Below are 21067 nucleotides of genomic sequence, written 5' to 3' on the forward strand. Positions count from 1 at the left end.
TTGATTCGTACGCTTGTCTAGCTGGCTGCTTGTGCCCGTCTCGAAGTGGTGAATCAAGCAGACACTCCAAATGTAGCCACCGTTTTCCGCCACAAGGGTACAGCACAGGCGTAATTGGAATGCCATCAGATCACGATACAGTAACTCGACGCCTCCACAGCTTGTCGCCTCTATCCCATAAAATCATCCTCATCAATGATCAAACCTGTCCCGGTCCCTACTGTCGCCTCTCAACTAGCCAACCCTCGAGGCCAGAGCCCTAGGTGAGTTCTCCAGACGCCAGATCAACGCATCACATTAGCTTCGCCTCGTCTCGCCTCCTTGGCCGCCAGCACGCCATACCGGGCCACATACCCAGACATCGAGCAAGTGACAGCTCAGCAAGCACGAGCACCAGCTGCACATCATCACATCCTGTGTCCCGACCAACCCACCTTCCCCCTAGCACACTTTAAACGTTCACCTCTCGCTTGAGCAGCCAGCCAGCCGGATGGCCGGCCGCCCACTGCTTCTGTCGCTGCCGCTGCCGCTGCCGTTGCCTGGCTGACCTCGTGCCGCCATGGTTTTGCTTGCTCGCTCGTCGCTTGCTCGCTCGTCGCTTGCTCGCTTGCCTGCGTGCAAGCATGCCTTCCTTCTTGGTTGGATTGGTCTGCATCCGGATTGCTGCTTCTGGTGGTGATCTGGCTGCCGCCGCTGCTTCTACCACCGTCATACTGCGCTTCGCTTGCTGGCCGCCTCGCCTCGTCACTTTGCCGTCGTCTTGTTCCGTATGCGGTGCCACTGATGGCCGGCGGATGGCGCGAAGCGAAGCGCTTCTCCAGGCGTGTGTTGGGCGGCTGTGTTGACCGTCGGTGATGGGATGATGCAGCAAAGCGGATGTGATGGGTTCGATGATATTGGGAAGTGGGTCGCAAGGCTAGGCAACTCTTTGAGCAGTTCAGACAGGAGCGTTTTTTATTGAGTTAGTTTCTACGCCTTGGAAGCATTCATCTCCGTGTGTCGTGAGTGGATTTTACGCGCTTGGAGCATTCACCAAGAAGCTTTTGCCATCATTCTTTGCACGCAGAGAGCATTCATCATTATTATACCTTGATGCCGGAAGCCTTCATCTTCATCATCAACACACTGGAAGCATCCACCGCAACCAACGAACCTCGACCATGGACCCCCAACCTCCCTCCCACCCACCTACCACGCCTCCACCTTCCTTCTCACACGCCTTCACGTGCCGCACCCCCACCGCACTACCATCAGCCGTGCGTACCCTTCCCTTCCATGCTACCTCCCTGCCTATATAAACCCCCCTCCTCCCTCTTCCCCGCCACTCCGCCGCTCCATCAGCACAACAGTGCCTCGCCAGGCAGACTGTAATTCTTTCTACTTTCACGTCTGCGCAACAGTACTGACTTTGCGGGGTTTGGTCTGTTCTGTGGGTTGCTGTGAGGAAATGAGTGTTTAGCACATAGTGGCATCGACGTTATGCAATTGTGGCGAGAAGCATCGCGGTTGTATTATGGTAGCTTTCACTCTGCAGCAGCGGTGGCTCTTTTGGTTTAAGATAGACTGTGTCTAGACGTGAGTAGCTATAGGTAGGAGAGTCAACATGTGCCCCCTAAATATCACTCTTTCACCACTACGCGTGCGTGGTCGTTCGCACGTGTGCTGCTGCGTCAGGGGGTATAAGACCCCCCCACCCGCCTGCTTCCTTGCAACACCTCCTACCTCCTTACTCCCACACGACAGACCGTCAGTCAGTCCGAAGGCCGAATAGTCCTGGACTTGGCTGGAGAAAACCAACAAGCACTACGACACTGTTCCTGTCTTCCGCTAGCGCCCTACCCCTGATTTCAATCCACATTTCTAGAAGATGACGGTGGCCAGCAAGGCGACGCATATACGTGTAGAAGAATGCCATGGAGCGAGTGATGCTGTCACACACACCGTGGTAGCACTCAAACACTTGCTGCTGCCTTTCCGTACTCTCGCTCCGCCAAAGCAGGTGCGTGGATGGTGTGCATGCTCTTGCGTCTCTCGCCCTACACGCAGCCACAGCTACCCCTGCATTGCAACCTGAGGTCAGGAATAGTTCTGTTTCAGCTGCTTCGACTCGGGATCGACGCGAAGTGGTCTATCTACCATACCATTGCCCTCCTGTTCATCCCTCTCCTACCTTAGGAGGGGAAGCAGTCACTTTGAGAGTCAATCAGGCAGTCCAGCTCCATGCAAGCCCTGGCTGAAGAGCTGTGCCGTCACGCGTTATATGTAGTATTCCGGAGTTAAGATGACGATGGCAAGGAGACAGAGCGGCATCATTGAGAGCAATGGCATGGCCCCATGACTACAACGTCAGTAACAAAACCACCGCTTGACACGGTACACGGAGCTTTCGAAGGGCCGGAGCAGTAGCAGATGAAAGGCACTATCCAAGACAATTGATTGGTACCTAGCTACCTAACGGCAAGACAACAAGCAGCAGCAGCAGTAGCAGCAGCAGCGGTGATGGTAATGGTGGTATAGGTGATGGTGCAGGGCGGACCAAAGGTTTCCGAAAGGCCGCAATGGGTTTCTTGCGTGGAAGAGACGAAGGAAGAGGCGCAGCGTGGAGCGGAACGGAGCGGGACGGCAGCCAAAGTACGAGATGTGTATACGAAGAAGCAGGCAGACAGACAGGTAGGCAGATGGACCGACATAGAGACTACGACCTGTTCGTACGTATACATCGGCGACGGGCGACGGCAACGCAGGCACCAGCAGTCGGATGCCCCAATCCCAAGTCGCAGCGTAGCAGGTGTGGTGATGGAAGCACCAGCACCAGCACGTGCGAAACCGCTCCAACGTTTCCATCCTTCCCGAAGGATCCCAGCGGCGATCTGGATCCAGGTCTGGAACAAACCCTTGCCAACCACATGCGAACCGACACCGCTGCTACAAGACCAATCCAGTCTCAGCGAGCCGTTGTAGATCAAAAAGAAGCTGAGACGCATTCAGTCACGTAAGAGAGAAAAGGAAAACGCCGTCAAGATGCGCTTGAAGGAAGGGGGGAGGAGAAGCATTGAGCAGAGCAGGTGGAACGAAAAAACGGCATTTTGTGGCCAACACACAGAATTTCAAATATTCAAAACTTGGACAACATCCCGCGGCAGCGCAAAAGCCACAACTGACCAATTCCATAACGCACACTTTGGGTACCCACTAAGAAAATTAAGGAAAGCGCATGGAGACAAGACGGTGAGAAAAAACGGCGGGGAAGAAAAAAAAAAAAGTACAGCAGAAAACGCCAGTTCCTTGGTCAGGAACTTGGCATCGACTGCCTCAGAATCGCTCGAATTGCGACGGTGGTTTCGCGCTTGCAGACTGCCGAGGCAGTGGACTCGACGCGTCGAAAACGTGAGCATCTGTACGGTCGTCGAAAGTTAATCCATGTCGATTGTCGTTCGTAGCTGGAATCCTGTCGTGAAGAGAACCGAAGGCAAGCAATTAAATCAAGTTTTTGCCAAAGCCCAAGCCGGTGGGGAGGGGAAATTTTGAACGGGTATCAAGTGGCGAAGAGAACCTGGGTCATCAGCACTGGGGGAGGAGCTGAAAGCAACATGCGCCTCGCTTGGTCAAACAAGCCGACTGTCGCTAGATGGCGGTGCCGGGTGCAGCAGCTTTCCAGAGTGCGATGCCATGGTAACCAGAAGTGCGAAGCCAGGATGTTCGTGGTAGCAGCCAAACCAACCCAGCGTCCGTGCAGAAGTGAAGAAAACGGTCGTCAACATCAATGTCGGTGCCTCTATAGCAGGATGAGGTAGTTGCTCGGTGCGATGCCAGTCTCGCCATTGGCCTTTCTGGCTTGCCACCAACGTCCGCTGACGTCGGAAATTTCGAGAATTTCGTGCTTGGAGAAGCTGATTTCGTTGGCGTCGTCAGGGTTTGCCTCGTAACTGTAAATGGCCTTGGCTCTGTAAGGATATTCGGTGGGCGCATTGACATCGGATTCTGGCTGGCCCCCGCCGGCGCCGTTGCCAAAACGCGGCTGCGTGGAGTTGCGCTGATCGACGCCCGCAGGCCCACCAGGATAGCCGGACACGGGGGAGGAAGTCTCGAATCCGTTCAGCTGTGCCGAGGTGTACATTTGCGGTTGTTGATTCGTGACGGACGTCTGGGGACGCGCGCTGTAGTTGTTGGACATTGGTCGCGAGCTGCGCGTCATCGAGTGCCTGTCCTTGTGGAGCGCAAAAGAATCAACAAATGTACGGTGCGACGCGGACGGCTGGGATCCGTAATAAAAGATCCAGATAATCTAGACATATGTTAGCTCATCTTCCCCGAATGCGCGCGACTGCACATACAGCAATCATTGACAAAAGAATGTAGCCTGCGGCAGCGGCCTCCTTGGCAGGATCGCCCTCGTAGATTGTGTTGTTGACGGCGGAGCTGGTGAAGACGAGGCCGGCGGCCAGGTAGCTTGCAATCTGCGACTTGTTAGGGGACAAGAAGGAGTCGCATTCCACAGAGAACGTACGGCGACATGGTAGGTATCTTCTACTTGGGCGCCGACAGTGACGGTAATGCCGACGATGCAGCAGAACATGTAAACAAGGGCCCACCAGGTGTAGTTTGGAAAGTTGCCGTGAAGGCTGCCAACAATGGACGAGATGAAGGCGATGATCCAGGCGAGCTGGCAGAGCAGTCAGTAACGACAACAACAGAGTCGCGAGTTGGACGCGCGTCAATGTCTCGAACACGTACCACGCTGATGGAAATGGTGGACAGAGCAAAGGGATCGCCGAGGATGTTGCCAAAGCTGAAGCGGGCTCGGCCGCCGTAGGGGGCGCCGTTGTTCATCTTGTTCAGACTGGGAGAGGCGGGGGAGCCGTAGGGAGAGGGCATGGAGGACGGCGTGGATGGTGTTGGGCGTGGCTTTGTTGTTGGACGGTCGAGGGCTAGTCGGGTGGACGGGGTGAGGTGGGCGGTACCGTGGGCGCGGACAATGCGCTGGCTGGCAAAGGGAGCGAGTGGTTCAAGGGCGTTGTCGAGCGAATGAGGGTGATTAGGCGCCGGGCCTGTTGGAGAAGCGAAGGGCAAAGAACGGGCGAGGCTTCTGGCTAGTGTGTAGCGGAAGCTGGTAGCGTGCGAGGGTGGTAGAGAGCGACGGCAAGGAGACGGACGGCGACGGTGGGATGTCGAAGGGTCGCGAAGGCTGGGGGGGCGGAGAATTTGATGGTTGACAGACGTCGGGAATGGAGGGCCTGGCAGGATCCGGATCGTCGAGAGATGAAGTTCGGCTGCTGTCTCTGGAGCTGGGGGGAGGTCAAAGTACGGGGCTTGGGCCAGGGCAGGCAGTGCAAATTAACCACCAGCTCCAGCGTCGCCTTTGACTTTGGCCAAAGAAAAGGTTAGGTACTTTGAGACTTAGTTATACGCCCCGTCCACATTTAGCTTCTCGCTCGCTATCGCAATCGAGTCCCCTCAGTCGCCTAGCCCAAAACCCTCGCCTGTCCCGCCGCCGCCACGATCAAGGCACGCGGCGTCCACTCCCAGTCCACTCCCAGTCCACTGCGGCGCCGGCCCTCGACCCGTCTACCCGCTCTCGACTCGACGTCAGACTCAGGGCAGCGGCCTCTGCTCGCTGTCCAGTCTCGAGAGCCGCGCCGTCGACCTCTACCATTGCTCGCTCCGTCGCATTCCACCCTCCCACCTCACCCAGCCCTCTAGTCGGCCGAACACGAGCCATGCTGCGCTAGCGCGCGTTTGCTTACAGGCACTGTACCTACCGACTCGGTGGAACCTCCATTTGACTTGCAGCCTGCATCGACGCCATTCATGGATGGTAATAAATCTGCTGTCGTGACCTCGCGCATTCGTGAAACAACACAGTCAGCTTCGTCCCTCCCCTCAGCCCGATTCTTGCTCCATCTTGACCTCCTTCCGCCGCACGTCTCTCTCGGCCTGCCGAACTCTCTGATCCCACTCAGCCCAGCATCTTCCTTGGCCCAGCACCATGACCTCATGCCACCGCAGCACCGCCCTCCCGCTCCTCTGCCGGAGCTCTGAAATCTCCCGCGCCTGACTCAGCTGCCTCTGTTCCAATTCTGTTATTCGCGGCGACAGGCCCACCAGCGATGTGAAGGACCCCGTTGGCGGCAGCGGCAGGTCTTGGAGCGATGTCAGCTGCGACGCCGTCGCCGGGAAGGCCGGTGCTTCAGTGAGCACTGTCGCAAGCTTGATTTCGGGCGTCGGTTCGACGTTTCTATCGCGCGACGAGATGAGCTCGCTGGGTCGCGCCGTCGGGGCAAATATGTCGCCATGTTTGGACTCTGTTCCGCCCTGTCAGAAACATGAACCCACGCGGGCTCCATCCAACATGGCCATACGTAGCTGGAGGACGTCCTTGACCGCCCGCGACTTGGACGCGAGGTTCGCGAGGGAGCTCTCGAGCTTCTGCAGACGCGTCGTGACGGGCGCGTCGGCGTCTTGGAGGGACAGACTGCCGCCAAGGACAAATTCAATGCGGCGCAGACGCCATTCCAGGTCGTCGAGCGTTTCCAGCAGCAGTTCTTCCAGGTCGTCGGCCATGGCTGTCGGCATGTAGTAGGTGTTTGGTGGTGGCCAGCGGCCGTGATGCAAACGGAGCCCTGGCTGCTCCACGTGAAGGGGCCGGCGACGGGGGTGGCCTGCCGCCATCTCCGCACCTGCGCACGCACGCGAGAGCGTCAAGAGTGCACATCATACCCACAGATAAGTTGATGCGTGCCGACAAGAGGCCCTCTTCTTGATTGCAGGCACACAGCCCACTCTCACTCTTCTCTCTCCTTGATGAGTCGATAGTGAGGCCCGCGACGCTTGCTGCCGCCCGCTCCACCCAGCCCGTTGACTTCCAGCCTCAGCTCAGCGACCCCAGAGCAACCACCGCACCTCTCCACCATGGCCGTCACCGCGCATTACTCCGCCATAGGCGCGGATCCATCCGACCACGAGGCAAGACCTGCCAGCGCCGCGTCCGTCAGAGCCCGACGGTATGTCGACTCTTTGCCCGTTGAGCGCGACAAGGAACAAGACTGACACTGCCCGACAGCGGCCGACGCGGAGGAAAAGATGTCGGCTTCATCGGCCAAGCGACATGGGCCAGCAGCGTCATCAACTTGGTCAACACCAGTGAGCTTGTCGCTATCCAAGTGAAGACTATATTCTAACGTGCCCAGTCCTCGGCGCTGGCCTACTGGCCATGCCCCATGCCCTCTCGCAGATGGGCATCCTGCTCGGTGTCATTGTCATAATATGGGCAGGCTTGACTGCCGGCTTTGGACTCTATCTTCAAACTCGATGCGCCAAATACCTCGAGCGCGGAAATTCCTCGTTCGCCGCCCTATCCAAAATCACCTACCCCAATGCCGCCGTCGTGTTCGATGCCGCGATTGCCATAAAATGTTTTGGCGTGGGAGTCAGCTACCTCATCATCATCGGGGACCTGATGCCGGGAGTCGTCAAGGGATTTAGTCAGGGCAATGTGCCCGGATTTCTGATTGACCGTCAATTTTGGATAACTGCCTTCATGTGGGTTGACAGACTGGTCATATTGAGGGCCTGGCTAACGTTTGACAAGGCTGATTGTTATCCCACTCTCGTACCTCCGTCGGATCGACTCGCTCAAGTACACCAGCATCATCGCCCTCGTTTCCATCAGCTATCTGGTAATATTGGTCCTGGCGCACTTTATCAAGGGTGACACCATGGACGAACGTGGTGATATCCGCGTCTTGGCCTGGAATGGTCCCGTTGCGGCACTCTCAGTATTTCCCGTCATAGTTTTTGCATATACATGCCACCAAAACGTGAGTACTGAAGCCGACCTATCTATCAAATCTAACTCTCCTAGATGTTCTCCATCCTCAACGAAATCTTCGACAACTCCCACTTCCGCACGACCGCTGTCGTCGGCGCCAGCATCGGCATGGCGTGCGTCCTCTATATTCTGGTTGGAATCACTGGCTACCTCTCCTACGGCGACCACGTCACGGGCAACATTGTGTCCATGTACGAGCCCTCGGCCTCGTCGACGATCGGCCGCCTTGCCATTGTCATTCTCGTCATGTTCTCCTACCCTCTACAAGTCCACCCTTGCCGGGCATCAGTTGAGGCCGTCATTTCCTGGAGACCGATCCGCAACTCGAACCGGCGCACCGCATCGCCCTCGCCCTCGCGCAGCAACCAGCATCTCTCAGCACCACTTCTAGGACCGCCCAAACCCAGCAACGGTGGCGTGGGGGGCTCGCCGCTTCAGCCGCCGAAGGCGGAACCCATGAGCGAGCTACGCTTCGCCGTCATCACGACCGTCATCATCATTCTCAGCTACGTCGTCGCCATGACGGTCTCTTCGCTCGAAAAGGTGCTCGCATACGTCGGCTCGACGGGCTCCACGGCCATCAGCTTCATCCTGCCCGGCATCTTCTACTACAAGATCTCCTCCCCGGACTCGCCGCACCACCAGCGCCTGCTCAAGGACGAGGACGACGAGGAGGCCTACGACGACTACGACGATGTCGATGCGCATCGCAACGCCAGCGGCAGCAGCGGCAGCAGTAGCGGCGCGGGTGCCGGCGATCACGCCGACGGCGCCTTGGCTGGCAGCGGGTTCCTGGAGCGCAGCGTGGGCAGTCTGACAAGGCGGACGCGGCAGTGGCGGCGCGGTCTGCTGCGGCGTCTGGCCGGCGCCTTGGCCATCTACGGCATCGTCGTCATGGTGGTGTGCTTGGCGACCAATACATTTTTGATCGCGGCGCATTGATAGACTACCACCTACCTATTTACCTCGAGTACCTCGCCTCGTGCTGTTTTAGAAAAAGACTGCTGCTTTTTTTGGTTGCCTTTGTTGTTGCTCTCCTGGTTCCTTTTACTCGCTGGAAATATTGCATCTTTCCCGCTTTCCTTTGCGCTTCTTGTCGCTTTTCCCCTCGTCGGGCGCTTGCACGCGCGTTTCGCTGGCTGTCAGACATGCGTCTAGAACGTAAACCAAAAAGCAAGGTACACAGGTGCATGTACCTACGTATTCAGCTTGCCATTTCTGCAGTCCAGCGCAACTCAACGCATCCACGCCGCACCCCACTCTTACCCTCATCCAACTACCCACCCGCCTCGCATCATCGCTCCCCGACTCCTTCAAGACTTCTAGAGCTCGTCGACCATCGACCGTCATCCCTGTCTCTTTCTACGGTCAGTCCGTCTGCCCTCCAGGCGAACGAATCGACTTGAATGAAATCGCAGCAGCAGAAAGGCAGAGCGGCAGCATCCAATCGCGCACCGCTGGAAGAAAGAACACAAGGAGGACGGGCCGGTGCGTCACTTACTACTCCATCTCACGCCGCCTTCTTGTCCTCTCTCCTATCCTTTAATTCCTCATCTTGCTCTTCCCACCCATCCAAGTGGTAGCAATGGAGCGGAGGTACGCCGCGTCATCTTTCCGCCGCACTGTTTCTCGTCGTTAAGGATATGTCCTTTTCTTTCTCGATAATGTAGCATGGGTCGTTTTGGGCGTTTCTGCTTGGGCGGTGGGGCTGTAGTGGCGTTTTGTGTTTGCGGAGGCTTCCTTTGCGTTTGGTGGGTTTGGATGTAGTGGGAAGGGGGTGAGGGGTGAGAATGCGTGTAGTGTAGAAGAGAGAGACGAATTGATAAATACTCTTGCATGGGTTGGTTCAGAGCTGAGAGACGAACGGAGATGCTTTGGGGATGGGCTGGGTGTTGTGAAGGTTTGGTAAGATGCTATTCCATCGATTGTAATAATCGAATTGAATGAGCTGTGATATTGCGCTGCAGGCGTGCATGTCTTCCCAACTGTACCTGAATCGAATCAATATCTGTCGTTGTGTTTTCCTCCCATCCATCCCAAACGCCAATCCAATGCCCACATCTTTTCCCCGTTTTTCTCCCTCTCCCTCTCCCTCCCTTCTCTCTACCTCACAAGAAGAAGCAGCACACCCCTCATATTCACAAAATCTCTCGCATTTAATCGGCAATCGGCCCAAACGCGTCGTACTTGACGACGGGCACCACGGTCTCCTCCTCCTGCTTCTTCCGCTCCTTCTCCTTGCGCTCCGCCTCCTTGGCGTCTTTCTTCTCCTGTGCCTCCTTCTCGCGCATATGCGCCGCGATTTCCTGGATGCGGTAGCGTGGCTCGAGGATACCGACCTATGGGGGGCATGGCTGTTAGCGTATGGCTTGCAGCGTAGACGGCGACGCTGTGCAGCATGGAGTTCGCCACGGCGAGGAGAGAGAGGGATGTGGGTGGGGTTGTGTAAGTATGTGTATGGTTTGGAACGGACGGACGGACCATCGAGAGTAACCGCCACATGGTGTCCGTTGGTTGCGCGCCTACACCCAGCCAGTACTGCGCGCGCAGCCGGTCCAGCTTGATGTCCTTGAAGGCGCGCGTCTCGGCGTCGCCGGCCATGGGCTTCTTGGGGATCGGGTCGTATGTGCCTATAGCAGTGGCTTGATCAGTATGTGGTAGGATATTCGGTTGGGCGTGTAGTAGGTGGTGTGGTGAGTGTGCCGGTGTCTCATCGACACATGCGTGCCGCGACGTTCTCCGGCTCAATGCTTCGTAGGTGCTGCGAGAATAAATTGCGTACCGAGGACCTCGAGGGGCTTGCTGTTGCGCGCAGTCCTATCAATGTCCCGTCAGCATGCATTAACAACGACCGCGGACAACTTTTTTGTAGTCGCAGAGAGACAGAGGACGCACCGCGCGTGGGCCACGACGATATTGTAGATTGGCTGGTGGCGCTTGCCGAAGCGCGCGAGCCGGATCTTGAGGACCATGGCGGCGGTGTTGTCGGGAGAGAAGATGGCTCGCGGCGAGTTGGTCCGGTGAGGTCGCTCCCGTCAGGTCGTTGATGGGGTGGGCCGCGGAGGTCGTTGCGGTGGTTTCGTTTGATGGACGTGCGGTGCGCCGGGGACGACGGGACCGAGGGAGACTTCCTGGTAGCAAAAGTCGTTGCACCAACAAGACCGAATTGGAGCAAGCAGGGAGCATCAATCTGCTTTTTTAGGGCCATTTGAGTCATGTTTGAGTAGAAAATCTCAGAAGAATTCACAGGCATCTGTAAATCTATAGGGAGAGCAGCAAAGAGCTTTCCTTGACCCAATATTGCTGGAGCCATATGCAGCGACTTTTACGACTGACCGACGGGAGACGGAGCTGCGTGTCCCGCGCTGCTCGGCGCCGTCGGGTGGGAGTGAGCTGCGTGCCCCGGTGGTCGGTGAGGTGCTGCGGTGGTGATGTAATGGGTCCCGCAACTGAACTGGCCGACAGCTTGAAGCTCTCCCGACGACAACGCGCACTCTCTCGCTCGACATCTCATGTTCAGGACTACGACGAAGCTCATGATGGCATTGAAGGTAAGATCAGTTTGCGCACATCTCCAGTACTCATGCTGACATTATAGACTCTTTCTGCTAAAAACGCCGCCGAGCTCGACAAGGAGCTCATGAGCTCTGGGGCATTTTCCATTGATCAGCTGATGGAGCTCGCTGGTCTCTCTGTATCCCAAGCCGGTAGGTCTGATGGACAAAGTTTTTTCAAAAGCATTCAAACTGACAAAAGGAATCCAGTCTACAAACTGCACCCGCTCAGCAAAGGCAAACGCATCCTCGTCGCCTGCGGCCCGGGCAACAACGGTACGCATGCCCAAAACGAGCCCTTATGGCACACAACTCACGCGCAGCTTTCTCGCAGGCGGTGATGGTCTCGTCGCAGCACGGCACCTCCACCACTACGGCTACGAGCCAACCATCTACTTCCCCAAGCAGTCCAAAAACGAACTCTACGCGCGGCTGCGCAAGCAGCTCGAAGATCTGTCGGTGCCCTTCACCAACGACTTCGACGCCGCGCTGGGCGCGTCTGACTTGATCGTCGACGCCATTTTCGGCTTCAGCTTCTCGGGCGAGGTGCGCGAGCCCTTCCCCCGCGTCATCGAGGCCCTCCGCGACACCAAGGTCCCCGTCTTGGCTGTCGATGCCCCGTCCAGTTGGGATATCGAGAGCGGTCCGCCGAAGGATGGGCCTGGGAAGGGGTTCATGCCTGGTGCGCTGATTAGCTTGACGGCGCCGAAGCCGCTGGTTAAGCACTTTAGGGGGAGGCACTTTTTGGGTGGCCGGTATGTCGTGCCCCCGGCTTTATGTGGAGTTGCGTGGTACTAATTCTGATCCAGGTTCTTGAGCGCGAGCGTCGCGGAAAAGTATGGCCTAGATATCCCGCCGTACCAAGGCATTGATCAGGTGGTCGAGGTGCCTGTGGACGGGCAGAAATTGTAGAGGTCACGAGCACGATCGCATGAAGCATATGAATCCACTTTGTTTGTCTGAAAAGCAATTCTTGTTGCTCATATTGTATCTAACGCTCATGGAAGACACAATAACAATTCCTCGTCTTGAGACGTCGCGCCCAAATCTTGTCTATTCCCAGCTAAATCGCATATATATCACACAACCTCAACGCCAACGCTTCCAATGCTAATTGTGCGCCTATTTGCCGTGGACAAAGACGCGCTCCTCGAGGGGCTGCTGGTTCTTGGGGCCAGGCTCGCCGGCGCGGCCGCCAAAGACCAGCTGGGCACGCAGGGCCCAGTCGGCGGGGATGTTCCACTCGTTCGACGCCTTTTGGTCGATGACGGGGTTGTAGTGCTGGAGGTTGGCGCCGAAGCCCTCGGCCTCGAGGCCGGCCCAGAGCGTGAACTGGTGCATCGCCGAGGTGTGCTCGCTCCAGGTGGGGAAGTGCTGGGCGTAGAGGGCAAACTTTTGCTGCAGCTCCTGGACGGGCTTGGGGTCTTCGTAGAAAAGGATCTGCGGGGAGAAACGATGTTAGTCTTGGTCATTTGAAGGCTCGGGGAGGGAGAGGTTCTTACGGTGCCGTAGCCGGCCTTGAAGCCGTCGAGCTTCTTCTCGGTGGCAGCAAAGGCCTCAGCGGGGACCTGGGGCTTCAGGACCTCCTTGACCGACTCCCAGAACTTGTCGTGCTCGGCCTTGAGCAGGACGACGACGCGGGTGCTCTGGCTGTTGAACGACGAGGGCACCGACAGCACCGTCTGGTTGACCAGGTCGACGATGCGGTCGTCGGAGATGGGGGCTTCCTTGTTGAGAGCATAGTAGGTGCGGCGCTCCTTGACGGCGTCGATGAAGCTCTTGGTGGCAGACATGGCGGCGGAGGTGCTAAAGGACGAGGCGCGGGGTATCACGGAGGAGGAAGCTGGAGGGGTAGCTCGGTGTGAAGAAGTAACTTTGGAGGCGCCGAAGCAGCAGCTTTTGTATGTCCGCGGCGCGAGTCCTGTTCCCCGGACGTGCGAGAGAATTGGTAAGGCTTTCCTAAGCACCGCTTGCGGTGGGGCAGCCATGTATCCTGAAACTTTCCCTCTTGACAAGGCCAAATGTATGCTGAAAGAAAGCCGTCGGCTTGCGTGATGGAAGTTCCGTGAAGAAGCTCGTCGAATCGGTATCCAATCAACCGAGACGGAATCGTGGCTGCGGCATTGGAAACGACGGCGCCTCGTCCGCGCCTCTGTTTTTATCAATCATAGTCGCGCTCGACGACAGGCGCGAGTTCCGACGTCTTTGTAATCGCTCTTTAGGGCCGCGATGGTGTATTGAGGGCGAGACGGACGGGTTTGTTACTTGAAGACATGTATTGTCTGATAAATCCGACGCGGAGCGGCCGCGATCCGACATCCGATCGTCTGACGTCGCTTTGTTTGGAGCGGAATCGTCCCGCCCCGCCCTCTCCAGGTCGCTGTCAGCGGGGTCCTGGTGCCTTCGTCCACGGTTTCCGTACCGTCTTGCTTCGTTGTGAGGCGCTTCGAATCGTCCAGGGATACACACGGCAGAACGTTGCGATGGTTCCTGTCGTTCCGTGTCTGCTGGGGACCGCTCCTGCTGGTCCAAAATTGACTTCTTTCTGTTTGTCGCTTTTGAGACCGGCTACTGGCGAAGTTGAATCTCTTTTGCCAAAGTCGCTGTCCGATTCTCAACAACAGCCTCCTCTCACGACCTCCAGACTTCAGCTCCTTCTCTGGAAGCCACTCGTTTGACCATGTCGCCATTTCGGTCCATCGTTGAAAGCAAGGAGGTAGGTCAAGCAAGGCACACAATTGCTACGTATTTCCCATCTTCGTTGCAGTGGAGGCGGAGCACAGCGTGGATTCGTAAGCGTGGCGCTGTCGTCGTAGGAGAATCCGGGGTTAGCAGGCTTGCCAGGAGTAAGCGCACACAAGGGATGGGAAATTCCCGACGCTGGCAAACGTAGGTGGCTTCGGTTGCCGCCATCTGACAAGGCTAGGTCGAAATCTAAATTCGACTGCACTGGAGATGGGCGGTTGGATGGTAAGTCAACGGTCTTGGAGAATGTTGAGACTCGGAGGAAATGGGATAATTTCAAGGCCAGTGAAGCGTTTGACACCTGCGGTCCTTCTGCTGACTGTCGTTTGCTTGGATTCCAGTTTCGATCTTGAGGACACTGCGCTAACGACAAGTCAATTCCACACGCTCAAGTCTCTTGTCTCTCGCAATTGTGGCATCATCACATGCAGAATAGCCGCGGACTTTTTCGTACAGGAGTCTCTTCGTCGTCATGATCCCACGCAAGGAACTCCAATAGCGGCTCACAATGTAGCAGCACTGATCCGTACAAGAGGCTGAGGATGAATCTCGCAGCATGGTCCGAGACCATTAAGCATAACAAGCATAAATCCCATAGTGGCCTGTTTTGCCCATTTCGATCTCGATTCTGGCTAATTGAAAAACAAATCGACCAAAGACGGATTCGACTGACACTGGTAACATTTTCACAAAATATTGATGTTTTTTCAAGTCCAAACAGTCTGTTTACCCGGCCTTGTGCAGCGGGTGCAAAGGCCCTGCCGGGGACCCCTGCTGTTCGGAAGCGAGGCTCTCTTTTGCTGCGGCCGATTTCGCCTTTTCAACACCACGGGTTTGTCTGGACCTCGCTCCAATCCACCTTTTGCCATTCGTTCGGAATTCTCCTCAAAAATATCCACCGTTCCGTCCCTTTCACCTGCATCCGCATCAACGCCAAGAAAGTGCTTAGCGAAGCTTGCACCGTCAACCTACCTGTTGTGGTCTCGAGGCCGTGTTGCCAAGATTTAAAATGAACCAGATGGAGGACCAAGCGTTGATTATCATCCTAACTCCGAGCATCACCTAGATCTCCGAGAGATATTTCAGTCTTGTACTTCGCTCCTCATATACAAACACCGAGGACGCTGACTCTAGGTACCGTGTTATTCGCAAAGCCAGCTTCGGCTGGGCAGGACCGAGATGGCAAAAGATTCTCATGCCTCCACCCTTCCGAGGCCTTTGATACAGCTGCCGCATTCCGGATATAAACAGCACCAAATGGCAGTCTTTCTATGATTCAGTCAAATTCTCGTCCTTCTTTTGATGCCTACGTCCTCGAGGCGCTAGACTTGTCGTTTTTGCACTGGAAAATCCAAAAATGAAGTTATCCATCGTCTCTCTCTTCGGCCTCGGCGCGAGCAGTGTCATTGCTGCTCCCCGCCTTGGGCATTATGAGCTGGCAAACCAGTTTGATACCCAGTGGAAATCTCACTCTACGCGCGGTCTGCCTGCCGAGGGCAAGAAGGGTACGATCTTCACGCCAATCATCTCTCCAGAGCTAATTGTCTATCAACAGGAGTCTTCTTTATGAATCGGATCGCCCCAAGTGTCTCAACACTTTACATTGCCGACGCGGATGGTAGCAACGCTCGGAAGCTCCTGGGAAACAGCTCCTCGTTCGACTACCATGGTCATTTCTCGCCAGACGGCCAGTGGGTCATCTTCACCAGCGAACGCAATGGTGACGGCAACTCGGATATTTACCGTGTGAGAACAAACGGTTCGGGACTGGAGCAGCTTGTGGCTACTCCTTCTTTTGAGGATGCGGGAGTCATTTCGCCCGACGGGAAGCAACTTGCGTACGTCTCAACGGCCAACGGATACAAGTCCAACATCTGGGTCATGGACCTTGCCACAGGGGAGGCGCGCAACCTGACCAACACCCCTGAGACGGTCGGCGAGTCATGGTCACCAGACGGCCACTTCCGCCCTGCCTGGTCGCCCGACGGTGCGTGGATTGCCTTTTCCTCGGACCGCAATACTCAGTGGATTGGCCACGGCAACGGTTCGGGCTGGGAGCACACTCAGGAGCTATCTGTCTACGCGATCCGTCCCAACGGTAGCGACTTTCGTCAAGTGGCTACCAAGTCTGGCTACTCTCTCGGCTCACCAAACTGGTCTCCCGACGGCGAGCGCATCGTCTTCTACGAAATTACGCGGGAGAACACTTGGGGCGCGCACCGTCCTGAGGATGTCAACACTGTCGATGCTCAGATTGTCTCCGTCGACTTTGCTACTGGCGAAGACCGCATTCAACACACTTCCGGCTCGGCTCTGAGTATGTACCCGCAGTGGATTTCCGAGGATAATATTGGCTACCTCATCAAGGCTGGAAACGACGAAGGCCTCAACTACACGTCTGGCGCCACTCCGTACAAGTTGACTTCGATGCGGTCGCCCTCATGGTCTCCTGATGGCAAGCAAGTCGTGTACGAAGTGACTAGCTTCACGCCAATCCGCCCCATGGAGAAGAAGCTCTACAGCTGGGACGGCGACTGGGAGTACCGCTTCACCGACGTGTTCCCGCAACTTTCGAATCAGGGCAAACTTGCCATCACGCAGAAGCAACTAGGCAATTCGTCCGTCGTCACCATGGACCCTGACGGAATGAACATGAAGCTTGTCTTTGACACGTACTCCGGCGAGGTAAACGCTTCGCTAGTCACCCAGGGCCTAGCTGGTGCCTTCCAACCCGCCTGGTCCCCTGACGGCGAGTGGATTGCCTTTGGTCTAGGCTCATGGTTCCAGGCGCGTGCCACGGGAAAAGCGCGCGTCTACCGTACGACGTCCAACGGCTCCTACTACGAGGCACTAACCGACGGCACGGTGCACTCTGGCTTCCCCAGCTACTCGGCCGATGGGCGGTACATTGTCTTCCGCGAGTGGGGAGTGCGCTACGGCTTGCGCATCATCGACCTGACGGACAAGAGCATGCGCTTCCTGACGAACGCAACCGACAACCTCCCCTTCTGGTCGCCCGACGGCGAGAGCATCGTCTTTACGCGCAAGACCAACTCCACCAACTTTGACGTGTGCACCATCCGGCCGGACGGCAGCGAATTGCGTATTCTTACTTCTAGCGGCGCCAACGACGCTCACGCCGTGTGGTCCCAAGATGGTCGTATCCTCTACAACAGCGGCGAGTACGGCTTCCGTGAGGAGTGCGCCGTCTACGACGACACGTTCCAGCCGTATGGCCAGATCATGAGCATGAATGCGGATGGCTCGAACAAGACAATGCTGACGGACAGTATGTGGGAGGATTCGATGCCGCTTTATGTCTCTAATGAGTATTTGTATTGAGAGATGGGAGCTGATGGGTGTTCTTCGTTTGTAAATATTGTATGTCTACGGACAGGAATTCGGATTTGAATATGAAAAGATGTTTGTCATTTCTGGGCATTTGGAGCTTGCAACTACTTGCTATTTCGATTGGCCCGAGGTGCTCGCAATTTTGATGGCGACGCGGTCATGAATTCATCTCGGCGCGATCAAAGTAAGCGGCACAGCCAAAAGATGTGGCCAGCTGCTTAATTCCGCCCTAGGATTTGCGCTCGGACCAGGGCCAAACATCTTCGTCTCTGGCCTTTCGACTTCCCAGCTTCACAATCAACATGCCTACATATCCTTTGCGCCTTGTCTAGGAATCTTCCACATCATGTTCTCCCGCACGCTGCCTCGGCTGCTGGGGCCAGCGCAGCGGCTTTGCTCGACACCAGAGGCACTGGTATCCACCAGAAGCATGCGCAAACATCTCGACCTGAAATGGGATACGCCCCGGATCCAACAAGTGCCAATGCTGCTTGAGGAGCTGAAAGAGATACATGGACTTCCTGGCATGGTCAAGATTATCGAAGGGGTCATGCCCGAGGTGCGGAGCAGGCTGCAGACAGCAACGCCCAGCGATAGCCGCGAAAAGCATGACGCGAAGCAGGCTCGGAAGCAGCTCGAGCGGCTCAAGCAAGATGAATCCGACCCAGAAAAATATTTTCGCATTTTTGTCACCCAGATCTCGTCGAGAAGCGCTGTGCAGCGCGAGATTCTGGCGCTAGGTCGAGGGTTGAGCGTGCCGCACGCCCAGCTTCAGCATGACAATCTCCTGGCCTGCGTTCAGCACTTGTTCGACAGCGACAATTACCTATCTTTCGACAGCGCTCCTGAAAGAGCAAAGACCGAGACTTGGTTAGCGTGGGAGTACCTTCATCTGGGAAAGATGCAAGGCAATGCCATGGAATTTTACAGACAGAAGAGCCCTCTCGAGGCCGTTTCCATGAAGGACCCTGTCAAAGAGACGGAGAGCTTGTACAGGGTTTTGGACAGGGCACTTGGTGAGGAGCGCAGCTATCTTGTCGGCGGTGGGGGTGGCAAGTTCTCCGTGGCAGACATTGCAGTCTTTGGCTGGGTCAACGTCGCGTACCATTCCGGGATCAACTTGGAACGATTTCCCAATATCAAAACATGGTGGAAGCGGATCTTGGAGCGACCTGCGATCCAGTACGCGCTGGAGAGGACGAAGATTCGGGCGAAATACAACACGGGGTTTCTTGAAGCAATGGAGCGTACCCCCCAGTTCAGAGAGCAAGAAGAGTCACTAAGGGAAGGCATGCGAGAAGCGTTGCGAAAGGCAAAAAAGGCGGCCAGGCTTCAATCTGCAAAGAGTCAATATGGACGGGAACAGAGCATGGGGCCGTCGTGAAGGTGGCACGGCGAGGCGCTGAATGGAACCGCGCGCGTAGCTACAGAACCGACGGCCAGCCAGAGCGGCACAGCGACAGCCAGTCGTTCATCCGAAACACAAACGGCTTGCGACAAGGCGACATGTTTCGATTGAGGATTTTGGCATGCGCTGCAGCTCTCGAAGCACCGTCGGCGGTTGGAGTTGGTGGCAGCCAATGGATTGGGGCCCATGACGTGAGGGCGCGGGAGCAAGGGTCAAGGTGCCCTGTCTCTTTTGCCGCCGCCATCATTCTTCGAGGAGGCCAGTTTCAGGAATGCCGACCGACTTCGCGACCACCACCACCACCACCACCACCACTGTGCGAGCTGCTATAAATCTTCCTCGTGCCCGCCACACCTGCCACCATCCGTTCCTCACCCATCTCACTCTTCAGTCTTTTTCCCCGGCAGTTGACCTGTCGACGGCGCTCACGGTAATAAAGAAATAATCGTCTCTTTGAGCGGCATCTCGTCTTTGTCCTCTCTCTTTGTCGCGACTCCCATTTTTGGCCCACCCCGCCTTGTCCCCTCCTCCTCGTCTTGACAATCACATTGTCCACTTCGACCGCCACTCGCGTGCGACCATTCATAAACACTGCGCCCAACCTCGACTCTCGACAATCCCATCATCCATTTCACCGCGCACTCACCTTTTGACAAGGTCCATCTCCAACCAACTTTTTCCCAAACAAGTAAGTCCACTCCTCTCCAGCGTCACGGCGAGCTTGCTCGAAAGACACGGACCCCCAGAAGCTGTATTATATTTGTTTGCAATCACCAACACTCGTGTCTCACTTCTAGGTCGCCGGCGACTAACATCATGGCAACAGCCGCAGTTCTCGCCAAGCCCGTCCTCAAGTTCGCCTTCAAGCAGGGCAAAAAGGCGTACAACAAGCGCCAGTACCAGAAGCAATTCGACCAGCAATCCCAAGAGCACTACGTCCAGCACGACCACGCCTTCCCGAGCACTCTGCACTCTCAACAACATCAACAACCTACGGCCCCTCCGCCAGCACACACCACCGACTCTTATCCCTACCAGCACTCGTACAACCAGTCCAACATGCTCAACCTCGGCAGCAGACTCCCCAAGGCCGACAGCGGCTCCGGCACCTTTGGCCTGTACCTGCGCATCTTCACGCGCCTCTTGCAATTCGTCATCGGGCTCACCGTGTGCGGGCTCTACGGGCGCGACCTGCACGCCGCACAGAAGGCCGGCGTCTACGCCGACTCGAAATGGGTGTACGCCGTGACGGTTGGCGGCCTCTCGGCGCTGACGGTCCTCATCTACATGATCCCGCTGTTCAAGAGCGCGACGCTGTTCGCGTGGGACTGGACGCTGTGGCTGCTCTGGCTGGTGCTGTTCGGCATCTTCGGCAAGATGTACATTTCCGAGGACGCAGAGGGCGACGCCGGCGTCCAGCGCATGAAGAACGCCGTTTGGGTCGACCTGACGGCCCTGCTGCTGTGGACCTCGACCGCCGCCTACGGTGCCGTCGCCTTTTGGCGCGCCAGGCGCGACGTCCAGCTGCCGTACGCGAAGAGCGAGGAGGCTTAGGTGCCCGACGCGCAGCACGGCGAGCGCGGCGAGAAGGACTGCTGTTGTGCGTGCATGGACAAGTGATGCGCCATCCCCACTGCGGCGAGGAGGTACCGCGGACATGAGTGGAGTGGAGCACGAATGAATGGGCTGGCTGGCTGGCTGATGCGCGCGCCTTTTGTGCCGCGCAGGCGTTCGTTGATGGGCTTCGCGTTTGGCTCGATACCCACCACCTCTCTTATTTATTACTTGCGAATCAAAAATCAAGTTCATGACTCCTCAACTCTACTATTTCCTCTTTGCTCCTCTGTCTTGTCCCTGAACGTGTATGTCTATGTTTGGGTGCTGCGTATTGTACTTAGTCGCAGCGGCGTTGCGCGAGCTCAACCAAGAGAAGGACTACACTGCAAGTGAAAGTGAAAGAGGACCTGACCCGCCAGCAGCACTCCAGCTGTCGTCTGTACGCATCGGCAGCGACGGGAATACTCGCTTGTCTGAATGTTCTGCCCGCATGTCTACATAGGTAGTAGATGTGCCCAAAGCAGCCATCAATCACATACCTGTATCCAGTGCAGTCTCTGCCCACTATTTCACGGAAAGAGTCTCTTCTCTCTGCATACGTTCCTTGCAACCCTCTCCAATAAC

The 21067-nt window shown here is 56.5% G+C and overlaps 10 protein-coding genes across 10 annotated transcripts; 5 read left to right on the forward strand and 5 right to left on the reverse strand.

Annotated features, from left to right (window-relative positions):
- Window positions 1–2410: 2410 nt before the first annotated feature.
- Window positions 2411–3380, reverse strand: J3D65DRAFT_362567 (uncharacterized protein). The gene has a single exon (XM_066795654.1). It carries the CDS (start codon window positions 2982–2984, stop codon window positions 2448–2450), a length of 537 nt encoding a protein of 178 aa, XP_066655185.1. The 5' UTR covers window positions 2985–3380; the 3' UTR covers window positions 2411–2447.
- On the reverse strand, window positions 3380–5040 carry J3D65DRAFT_362734 (high osmolarity signaling protein sho1). Its single transcript, XM_066795658.1, has 4 exons — window positions 4735–5040; window positions 4508–4663; window positions 4335–4457; window positions 3380–4285 (listed from the first exon to the last, which is right to left on the reverse strand). The coding sequence occupies exons 1-4, from the start codon at window positions 4873–4875 to the stop codon at window positions 3776–3778; spliced, it is 930 nt and encodes a 309-aa protein (XP_066655186.1). The 5' UTR covers window positions 4876–5040; the 3' UTR covers window positions 3380–3775.
- An 840-nt stretch (window positions 5041–5880) lies between these two features.
- J3D65DRAFT_667734 (uncharacterized protein) lies at window positions 5881–6561 on the reverse strand (the record flags this gene model as incomplete). Its single annotated transcript, XM_066803051.1, has 2 exons — window positions 5881–6302; window positions 6360–6561. 2 exons carry the CDS (start codon window positions 6559–6561, stop codon window positions 5881–5883), a joined length of 624 nt encoding a protein of 207 aa, XP_066655187.1.
- A 228-nt stretch (window positions 6562–6789) lies between these two features.
- Window positions 6790–8873, forward strand: J3D65DRAFT_362763 (transmembrane amino acid transporter protein-domain-containing protein). The gene is made up of 5 exons (XM_066795659.1): window positions 6790–7001; window positions 7061–7140; window positions 7188–7539; window positions 7589–7817; window positions 7862–8873. The coding sequence occupies exons 1-5, from the start codon at window positions 6910–6912 to the stop codon at window positions 8768–8770; spliced, it is 1662 nt and encodes a 553-aa protein (XP_066655188.1). The 5' UTR covers window positions 6790–6909; the 3' UTR covers window positions 8771–8873.
- Window positions 8874–9605: 732 nt separating this feature from the next.
- On the reverse strand, window positions 9606–10992 carry J3D65DRAFT_624185 (ribosomal protein S16 domain-containing protein). The gene is made up of 4 exons (XM_066800223.1): window positions 10724–10992; window positions 10611–10645; window positions 10310–10458; window positions 9606–10167 (listed from the first exon to the last, which is right to left on the reverse strand). Exons 1-4 carry the CDS (start codon window positions 10798–10800, stop codon window positions 9985–9987), a joined length of 444 nt encoding a protein of 147 aa, XP_066655189.1. The 5' UTR covers window positions 10801–10992; the 3' UTR covers window positions 9606–9984.
- A 313-nt stretch (window positions 10993–11305) lies between these two features.
- J3D65DRAFT_624190 (YjeF N-terminal domain-containing protein) lies at window positions 11306–12465 on the forward strand. Its single transcript, XM_066800224.1, has 5 exons — window positions 11306–11379; window positions 11427–11535; window positions 11593–11658; window positions 11717–12137; window positions 12192–12465. Exons 1-5 carry the CDS (start codon window positions 11341–11343, stop codon window positions 12292–12294), a joined length of 738 nt encoding a protein of 245 aa, XP_066655190.1. The 5' UTR covers window positions 11306–11340; the 3' UTR covers window positions 12295–12465.
- Window positions 12466–12504: 39 nt separating this feature from the next.
- J3D65DRAFT_645852 (Nitroreductase-like protein) lies at window positions 12505–13175 on the reverse strand (the record flags this gene model as incomplete). Its single annotated transcript, XM_066802237.1, has 2 exons — window positions 12505–12822; window positions 12885–13175. The coding sequence occupies 2 exons, from the start codon at window positions 13173–13175 to the stop codon at window positions 12505–12507; spliced, it is 609 nt and encodes a 202-aa protein (XP_066655191.1).
- A 2137-nt stretch (window positions 13176–15312) lies between these two features.
- On the forward strand, window positions 15313–17647 carry J3D65DRAFT_362581 (uncharacterized protein). The gene is made up of 2 exons (XM_066795655.1): window positions 15313–15632; window positions 15683–17647. Exons 1-2 carry the CDS (start codon window positions 15485–15487, stop codon window positions 17467–17469), a joined length of 1935 nt encoding a protein of 644 aa, XP_066655192.1. The 5' UTR covers window positions 15313–15484; the 3' UTR covers window positions 17470–17647.
- A 60-nt stretch (window positions 17648–17707) lies between these two features.
- Window positions 17708–19199, forward strand: J3D65DRAFT_624196 (glutathione S-transferase). The gene has a single exon (XM_066800225.1). The coding sequence runs from the start codon at window positions 17825–17827 to the stop codon at window positions 18860–18862; it is 1038 nt and encodes a 345-aa protein (XP_066655193.1). The 5' UTR covers window positions 17708–17824; the 3' UTR covers window positions 18863–19199.
- A 503-nt stretch (window positions 19200–19702) lies between these two features.
- J3D65DRAFT_603081 (uncharacterized protein) lies at window positions 19703–20440 on the forward strand (the record flags this gene model as incomplete). Its single annotated transcript, XM_066798180.1, has 1 exon — window positions 19703–20440. The coding sequence occupies one exon, from the start codon at window positions 19703–19705 to the stop codon at window positions 20438–20440; it is 738 nt and encodes a 245-aa protein (XP_066655194.1).
- Between the last annotated feature and the right edge of the window lie 627 nt (window positions 20441–21067).

This window comes from Phyllosticta citribraziliensis (genome assembly GCF_038025025.1).
Source record: "Phyllosticta citribraziliensis strain CPC 17464 chromosome Unknown J3D65scaffold_6, whole genome shotgun sequence".
NCBI lineage: Eukaryota > Fungi > Ascomycota > Dothideomycetes > Botryosphaeriales > Phyllostictaceae > Phyllosticta > Phyllosticta citribraziliensis.

Coding starts and splice junctions, on each gene's coding strand:
- J3D65DRAFT_362567 (XM_066795654.1), bottom strand. CDS start 2,984: ATGCGTCTCAGCTTCTTTTTGATCTACAACGGCTCGCTGAGACTGGAT.
- J3D65DRAFT_362734 (XM_066795658.1), bottom strand. CDS start 4,875: ATGCCCTCTCCCTACGGCTCCCCCGCCTCTCCCAGTCTGAACAAGATG. Junction 4,664..4,734: donor CCACCATTTCCATCAGCGTG/GTACGTGTTCGA, acceptor CTGCTCTGCCAG/CTCGCCTGGATCATCGCCTT. Junction 4,458..4,507: donor AAGATACCTACCATGTCGCC/GTACGTTCTCTG, acceptor AACAAGTCGCAG/ATTGCAAGCTACCTGGCCGC.
- J3D65DRAFT_362763 (XM_066795659.1), top strand. CDS start 6,910: ATGGCCGTCACCGCGCATTACTCCGCCATAGGCGCGGATCCATCCGAC. Junction 7,002..7,060: donor GCGTCCGTCAGAGCCCGACG/GTATGTCGACTC, acceptor ACTGCCCGACAG/CGGCCGACGCGGAGGAAAAG. Junction 7,818..7,861: donor CATATACATGCCACCAAAAC/GTGAGTACTGAA, acceptor TAACTCTCCTAG/ATGTTCTCCATCCTCAACGA.
- J3D65DRAFT_624185 (XM_066800223.1), bottom strand. CDS start 10,800: ATGGTCCTCAAGATCCGGCTCGCGCGCTTCGGCAAGCGCCACCAGCCA. Junction 10,646..10,723: donor ATCGTCGTGGCCCACGCGCG/GTGCGTCCTCTG, acceptor GGACATTGATAG/GACTGCGCGCAACAGCAAGC. Junction 10,168..10,309: donor TGTGGCGGTTACTCTCGATG/GTCCGTCCGTCC, acceptor TGCCCCCCATAG/GTCGGTATCCTCGAGCCACG.
- J3D65DRAFT_624190 (XM_066800224.1), top strand. CDS start 11,341: ATGTTCAGGACTACGACGAAGCTCATGATGGCATTGAAG. Junction 11,380..11,426: donor AGCTCATGATGGCATTGAAG/GTAAGATCAGTT, acceptor CTGACATTATAG/ACTCTTTCTGCTAAAAACGC. Junction 11,659..11,716: donor CTGCGGCCCGGGCAACAACG/GTACGCATGCCC, acceptor GCTTTCTCGCAG/GCGGTGATGGTCTCGTCGCA.
- J3D65DRAFT_362581 (XM_066795655.1), top strand. CDS start 15,485: ATGAAGTTATCCATCGTCTCTCTCTTCGGCCTCGGCGCGAGCAGTGTC. Junction 15,633..15,682: donor GCCTGCCGAGGGCAAGAAGG/GTACGATCTTCA, acceptor GTCTATCAACAG/GAGTCTTCTTTATGAATCGG.
- J3D65DRAFT_624196 (XM_066800225.1), top strand. CDS start 17,825: ATGTTCTCCCGCACGCTGCCTCGGCTGCTGGGGCCAGCGCAGCGGCTT.